The 8,241-nt window shown below is 42.8% G+C and overlaps 1 protein-coding gene across 1 annotated transcript in view; it reads left to right on the forward strand.

Annotated features, from left to right (window-relative positions):
* Nucleotides 1-5,330, forward strand: part of LOC116036432 (endophilin-A1-like) — a 41,898-nt gene extending 36,568 nt beyond the window's left edge. Inside the window, exons 6-9 of the mRNA XM_031279958.2 lie at nucleotides 456-617; nucleotides 1,712-1,815; nucleotides 3,128-3,258; nucleotides 4,403-5,330. Of these exons, the coding sequence (XP_031135818.1) occupies nucleotides 456-617; nucleotides 1,712-1,815; nucleotides 3,128-3,258; nucleotides 4,403-4,599 (594 nt within the window). The 3' untranslated portion in view covers nucleotides 4,600-5,330. The remainder of the gene's footprint in view (nucleotides 1-455; nucleotides 618-1,711; nucleotides 1,816-3,127; nucleotides 3,259-4,402) is intronic.
* Nucleotides 5,331-8,241: the final 2,911 nt, after the last annotated feature.

The following is an 8,241-nucleotide window of genomic DNA, read 5'->3' on the forward strand; positions in this document are numbered from 1 at the left end:
CACTTTAATTCCATCCAAAAGTAACACAAAGACAGAATGTATGACTGTTTTGGTCATGGCTTTCATATTTATTTTTATATTGAAATATTCAGACTTTTTTCTTGGAATATTATAAATTATTTCTTAAATATTAGTTGTTTTTTTTTCTTGACATTTTTTTCCGACTTTTTTTCTTTCTTTTTGGGACACAATCTTATCAGATGGGTGTCCGTCTTTTAATTTTTCTCAGTTTAGGGGTCCTTCACATTACAAAGTTTGGGACTCCCAGCCGTAATGTATCTGAAACATTTAAGCAGTAATGGAAGCTAAATAAACTGCAGAGTAAAGATGCTGTGTAGGAACTTTACTAGACACAAATCTAGTAAATAGACTAAATAAAAAAGACGTTTTTATGAATCGTAAACGTTCTCCGAAGTGATTAGTTTTCCGTCTTGTTTCCCCTCTCTCCGCTGCAGCACCACCTGAAAAAGATGGAGGGCCGGCGTTTGGACTTTGACTACAAGAAGAAGCGCCAGGGGAAAGGGGTCCAGGACGAGGAACTCAAACAGGCGCTGGAGAAGTTCGACGAGAGCAAAGAGGTCGCCGAGCAGAGCATGTTCAACCTGCTGGAGAGCGACGTAAGGACTTAATTTACCTCGGCTGCAGGGCTGCAACTAACAAGGACTTTCAGAAGTCAATTCATCTGCCCATTATTAGGGGTAACTGTGGGGGTTTTTTAACCTTGTTTTTGTGCCAATGTGTAGACTGATCTCATAAAGTGGCGTATGTATGACATGCCAATTCGTATGCCATTATTGGCGTGTTATCAAGACGCATACTCGCTTTTTAGCGTGTTTATCAACGCCGTTTGGCCTCCATTGACTTACATTAGCTTGCGATTGCGTGTGAATTGACGCCGTAGCGAGAATGCGAGTATGAAAGCCCGAAAATCCGCGTAGGGAGGTTGGTCGGAGTGGACGATGGGTCAAACACAGGACTTTCACCCAGGAGACCGGGGATCGTGTCCCACGTGTCACGTTTCCTAAACTCAACCGGCGCTTTTTTCTCGCGATAACACGCCACGTGGCGTGTATGTTTACGTCCGCTGTATACAGCATAGACATACACGTGGATAGCTGAAAATATGTACAGATAACACGCCACTTGGCTTACGAAAGTGGGCGTGTATGTTTACGCGAAGTCATGATGCCATGTTGCTATGTGACTGATTGGAGCAACAGTCTTTGGAAGTATGAACCGTTTGAAATGCTACCGACTGCAGCGGTCTTGGTTAATTCTTGAGCAATTGCATACATTGTTGTCCCTATCAGTCACTTAGAAACAAAAAACAAGGGGTAAAAAAATACCAACGTTACCCTGGTTGTTAGCACTGCTCTGCTCCAGTGAGTGACATGAGTGGAGAGTGACAGAAAAAGTAAGAGCCAAGCAATGTTAAAACAACAAACACAATGGAAGTGGAAAACAGAAATATGATCAGATTTTTTTTCCCCCGAGGGAAACTGCAAAAACATCTTTTAAAATACAATACGGACACAAACGTGATCAAATATCCACCCGGTCCGTTGCTATAGTTACCCGTGTGTTCCTGTGCCGTGCTGTGCCAAGCCAGACCCAGGCCCAGCATGGGTACAGAACAGGGGGAGAGAAAACAAGTGTGTCTCTGTGTGTGTGTGTGTGTGTGTGTGTGTGTGTGTGTGTGTGTGTGTTGCAGATAGAGCAGGTGAGCCAGCTGGCAGCGTTGGTTCAGGCTCAGCTGGAATACCACAGCCGCTCGGCCGAAATCCTCCAACAGCTCGCCAGTAAAATGGAGGACAGGTATGGATCTATCTGTCTAACTGTGATTTTTACAAACAAACCCATAAACATACAATCACATAAGTGTGGATAGACAAACCTTTTTTTATTCTACTGTATCAGAATCAGAAAGGTATTCATTAGAGCTGCACAATATATCGTTCTTTTATCGTCATCGCGAAAGTCACTCCGAGATTTTTGGTGTTAGTTGAAAGAAATCAGTAGAAAAACTGCACTTTAACATGTGAACTGTCATTGTTGTTTAAGTGCTGCCTTTTATGTTTAATTCAAAGTTTAATTTTGTTCAATAAAAGAAAGTTGGACATGATTTCCTTTCATTTGTTTAAAATCCAACAAGCAGTTTGTTGTATTTCAGCAAAATACTGAATACTTTAATATCCGTTTATGTAATGCAAGTAATATCGTTATCGCCGTATTCAACACTGTTATTGCATATAGCGTTGCTGTGTCTCAAATCGCACGCTTCTGTACTTACATTAGCTATTTAGAGTACATAGTGTGTTTACACTGTCGAAGTGTGGTCAAATGCAGTGCACTACGAGTACCCGGAAGGTGCACTCATCCATCCAACCATCCATCCATCCATTTAACCATCCATCCATCCATCCATCCATTTAACCATCCATCCAACCATCCATCCACCCATCCATTTAACCATCCATCCAACCATCCATCCATCCATCCATTTAACCATCCATCCAACCATCCATCCATCCATCCATTTAACCATCCATCCATCCATTTAACCATCCTTCCAACCATCCATCCATCCATCCATTTAACCATCCATCCATCCATCCATCCATCCATTTAACCATCCATCCATCCATCCATTTAACCATCCATCCATCCATCCATCCATCCTTTTAACCATCCATCCATCCATTTAACCATCCATCCAACCATCCATCCATCCATTTAACCATCCATCCATCCATCCATCCATTTAACCATCCATCCAACCATCCATCCATCCATTTAACCATCCATCCATCCATCCATTTAACCATCCATCCAACCATCCATCCATCCATCCATCCATCCATTTAACCATCCATCCATCCATCCATCTATCCTTCTATCCATCCATCCATCTCCCCTGTTGAAATGTGCGCACTATGCAATTCAGTACGTACTGTACAAAGTGTTCTGCCTGTTGCTGCACAACAGAAGTGTGCGGTTTGAGACACAAACATATCGTGCAGCCCGACTGTTTATAGCCACAGTAGTTACTGTTCATGGAGTTTGCCTTGGTGATAGGTGCGTACATACACAAACCAACATATTAAACGTTGATAATGTGTCCCTCCAGGATAAAAGAAGTGTCCAATAAACCGAGGAAGGAGTACACTCCCAAACCCAGAATGACTCTGGAGCTGCTGCCGTCCAGCGAGAGCCACAACGGGGGGATCCACTCGGCCAAATCGCCCGGAAGATCACCAGGTACACTGGCTGGGAGTCCACTCTGGGTCGGAGAACGAGTGCTGGACCCATAGAAACAAAATGGATAGAAATTTACACTACCGGTCAAAAGTTTCCGGTCACTTAGAAATTTCCATTCCACTCCATTACAGACAGAATACCAGCTGAGATCGGTTGCATTGTTTTTGTAACCAGGGCAGCAGTTTTCAGATTACATTATGTGCTTACATAATTGCAAAAGGGTTCTTGACTGTTGTAGAAAGAAGTGGCTGATCGTTAATGCAATATCTACATTGCCCATTATCAGCAACCATTCATCCAATGGTCCAAAGGCACATTGTGTTTACTAATCTGATATCATTTTAAAAGGCTAACTGAGAAAACATTGGAGAACCCTTTTGTAATTATGTAAGCAAGTAATCTGGAAACTGCTGCCCTGGTTAAAAAAATATTTTTAAGTGACCCCAAACTTTTGACTAGTAGTGTATATAGTTGTATATTGTATATATACATAGGTGTAATTTACAACACCCCCCCCCCCCAAATAATCAGAACTGGGCTTTTTTTCTGAATTTTTTGTTCCTTTTTAAGATTTTTGTTGCTTTTTCCAAAAATGTTTCCGCCTTTTTTAAACGGTTTTGTTGCTTTTCGGAGTTTTTGTAGTTGAGTTTTTGCGAGGGTTATTTTTGGCAATGTTGTCGCCTTCTAAATTTTTTTTTTGCCTCTTGGCCTTTTTGTTGCTTCTTTTAATTTTTTTGTAGCTTTTTTTCGAAATTTGCAGACATGTCCCTGGATAGTTGGAGATCTGGAGATTGGAGAGTTGTCTCATTTCCAATGTTTTTCTGGCGTTTTTTGAACGTTTTAGTTGCTTTTTCAAGGTTTTTGTCTCTTATTTCAATCCATGCAGACATGTCCCGGGACCTCGCTAAATAGTTGGAGATCTCAATCCCCCAATGTTGAACCCAAAGTTACGCCCTTGGCTGGACCCCCACCCCCCCAAAAAAACCTATTATAATTTCCTTTACATACATAAAGACATTTGCACCATAACTTGTTACATACAGAAAAGGTATGTAAAAAATTGCCAATTAGACAATTATGTAATAACTGTTACAGGCCTACAATTCATATATTTCTGGCTTGTGTGTCCCCCGCCCCCCCCCAGCCCCCATGGACCAGCCGTGTTGCCGAGCGCTCTACGACTTTGAACCAGAGAACGAGGGCGAGCTGGGCTTCAAAGAGGGTGATATCATCACCCTGACCAATCAGATCGACGACAACTGGTACGAGGGCATGATCAACGGCCAGTCGGGCTTCTTCCCCATCAACTACGTGGATATCCTGGTGCCGCTCCCCCATTAGTTCCCACCCACCCCGCCAATGACCTGACCCTCAAACCCCTCGACCAATCCAGACACCCTGAAAAACATAAAACCACGCCCTCCTCCTACTTCTTCTTCCTGTGCTTTTTGTGCGATTCTGCTTTCACAAAAACAGGACTGCAATGACGGAGATGGAGACGGGGATGGACGAGACGAGGCAGTGGGACGGTGATGGGAGGAGGATTTTAAGTGTGAGAGATGCAGAAAGGAGGGATTGAAAGGGGAAGACAAGACGCAGAGATGATGATCTTTTTACACCGCTCACTCAGCCGGGCGGCACTGGGAACCAATGAGGCTTTGGAGACTTAAAGGCAGGGTGTATACTGTATGTACATGCATGTGTGTGTCTGTATGTGCGTTTCGACTTGTTCTTACTCTATTATGACCGAGCCAGCACAAAGCCCTGCTTGTCTGTTAAACTCCCCGACAGCTTCTTTTGTGCTGCTGTCTTTTCTTCTCTTCTTGAAGGGGTTACTTCAGGGTTTTTTTTTTCCAACATGGACTCTCGCATTTTTCTCGTTTTTGTGTCTTAGTGTGTGATGGGAACAACCGTATTTGAAATTGGTCCAGTATTAAGCAAGACGAAACTGCAATGTAACGTTATAATGAGCAATTTCGTTGATTTTGTGTCCACTTAAAGTTCTGTTTTTGGCATTGACAGGCTCAGATTATTATTCTAAGTGTCTGACAACATTATGGAAGGGATCCCTACAGAGATAGACCTTTTTGTTAAAGAGTAAGATCCTTTTGTTTAACATGAGTCAGCCCCAAAAATCGCCATCGCCAAACCCACCAAACTCCATGTAAATAAACAGTACTGTCATCAGCGTAAAACACGCTTCATTCAAAGTTGAGAGAAACAAAATGAAACTATCAAAAGCCGTCTTGGTTCGTCTTTCCACTCTTCCAGCAATCACCACTCTGGTTTGTTTGAAATAAACTCTTAAAGGGGACTATGCAGTTTTCTTTAGCTTAATTTACCTTAACTGAACAGCTTCGGAGTCATTGGAATGGTTATATGACTTTTGACGGCACTGCACACATACAGGAACTGGCTGTTACGGGCTTACTAGCTGTCTAGCTCAGTGGACATGGCTCCGTGCGTTCGCCGGCTTCTTTGAAAACAAATGCACATGACCAGAGGGAGAAGATGGGAGGGGGGAGAGTCGCCAACGAGTTTGATATCTGTTCCGAAACTGTAGGGGGAGGGGAGCTCTATAGAGACACCTGTAAGCAACAAGCGAGAAAACAGCAAAGAAATTGCCAAAACTGCATAGCGCCCCTTTAATTCACCCATTTACATGTGAAAATATGCTGGCTCTATACACGCTAAAAGTACTGATTATTTACATGGAGTCTGGTGGGTTTGGTGATAGCGATTTCAGATCTGACAAACAAAAAGGATCTCAGGGCCCCTGGTTAGCTCACCTGGTAGAGTGGGCGCCCATATATAGAGGTTTACTCCTCGACGCAGCGGCCACAGGTTCGACTCCGACCTGCGGCCCTTTGCTGCAGGTCATTCCCCTTCTCTCTCCCCTTTCAAGTCTTAGCTGTCCTGTCCATATAAAGGCCTACAAATGCTCAAAAAATAATCTTAACAAAAAGGATCTTACTCTTTAACAGAAAGGTCTGTCTCTGTAGGGATCCTTTCCATAATGTTGTCAGACACTTAGAATAATAATCTGAGCCTGTCAGCAGAGAAAGTGTTCCCATCAGTCACTTAGACACCAATGCGTGGGAAAATAGGGTCCAGTTTGAAAAAAAACAACTAAATTACCCTTCTTGCAGTTTTTCTCTCAGAGTACTCCTGTCTTTTCTACCTTGACTTGCCTTTCCTGTGCTCTTCTTCAGTCCGAGATTTGTCACAGTCTTCCCCACTTTCTGTCTTTTTCTCCTTCCCTTCTTTACTTGCACTTTCAGCATGGCTCCATACCGTGTACAGGCCTCTAGCTCATGGTCCGGAGCCGCAGATAGGGCACCAGACCATTCTGCTTTTCTTTGAGTACATCTCGTACTCTTGTAACATACTCTGCCTTTTTTTCTGAATATCGACTCAACTGGCTGTACGCATGAACCAGCCAAATCAGAAACGAGAGTAGAAAGATGCCCGTGAAATGTAGTTTTTTTTTAGGGGTGCATCTTTGGAATAAAGTCGTATCTGCAATAAGTAGATTTTTACAGACTACTCGTCACCCATTTATCCTTTAATGGATAGGTTTTTAAAGGTCTTAGGGTCAGGAAACTCATTTAACACGTTGATAAACTCTGGGTTACGTGATTTACCGGACAGCAGCGCCAGTTGCATTGACCAGAACTTTTCACCAGGTGTGCATGGAGGAAAAGATGCTTTGATTTTTTATTTATTTTTTTCTGAGTAACCCATTCACAGTGTTCTGTGTGGAGTAGATACGTGTTCACTCGTCTTATTCGTGGCTTTTGCATGCTGGACTGCGTGAGCCGTATTAAAATTCATATTGTTTTAAGTCCTACACCATTAATTACATTTAGGAAGGCTGATGCTCAGCGGGTCCTTAAAGTGGCAGTCCTTAAGATTTTAGTCCTGGGTGATAGAATTTCTTAGCCTGACGTCGTCATTCTCAGATTCTAGTCAGAATATGAGTCTGATACTGCTCCACTGGGCTGTGATTATGGGGCGTGTTTCAACCGAACCAGGAAAAACAATGCCTCTGCACTCAAATGGACAGACCTACAACCAATCAGAGCAACGGATAGACCTACAACCAATCAGAGCAACGGATAGACCTACAACCAATCAGAGCAACGGATAGACCTACAACCAATCAGAGCAACGGAGTAGCCTATGTGATGTATGTTGAACTTTTGCCGAATCCCGTAGGAAGGACAGCAAAAACATCTTTCTGATTGACAAATGCCGTGATCGCTGTTCTCTGTTCCTCTTTTAAAATGAATGCGCCGTCGATATCTTCTATAACAGACGCGATGGCAGCCATCTTTGTTGTAAACGAATTCAACCCAAGTGCTCTTTGGTGATGTGGTTGATTACGTTACTGTTGATCATCTGGCCATCATCGTATAAAGCCCGCCCTGACAATTTGATTGGTCCAAACAGCTCTGGTTGGAGCGTAGTTGTTCCACAACGGATCAAGTCCAGACCGAACTTCCCGACCTCAAATGTTGTGGGCGGGGCTAAGTTCGGCTGGCATCCAGGCTAAGAATTTCTATTTGAGTAAAAAAACAATGGAATTGTTGCGGAGAGTTTAGCAGTCTGGAGCATAGAAATGTAAAGAATCCCATTTTATTTCTATGTTCTATGTTGTTGTTACAACAAGTCCTCCAAACCACAAAACGATATTGGTCGTTTGTTCCTACCCTCTTACTGTGTACGAGTGTTTTCCGTTCTCATATCTAAACCAGAGAACATAACGCTCTTGGATTTGAACGTAAAAGTCGCTGTTTCAAACATGTCTTTAACGTTGTGAAACATTAGCAGTTTGGTTAGGTTTAGGCACCAAAACTACTTGGTTAAGTTTAGAAAAAGATGGTGGTTTGGGTTAAAATCAGATGTTACTTCACTTCCTGAACTTGACGTAGCTCCGTTTGTTCCGTAAATTAAATAAAAAACTCGCCGTTTACTTTTATT

This window comes from Sander lucioperca, chromosome 17, assembly GCF_008315115.2.
Source record: "Sander lucioperca isolate FBNREF2018 chromosome 17, SLUC_FBN_1.2, whole genome shotgun sequence".
NCBI lineage: Eukaryota > Metazoa > Chordata > Actinopteri > Perciformes > Percidae > Sander > Sander lucioperca.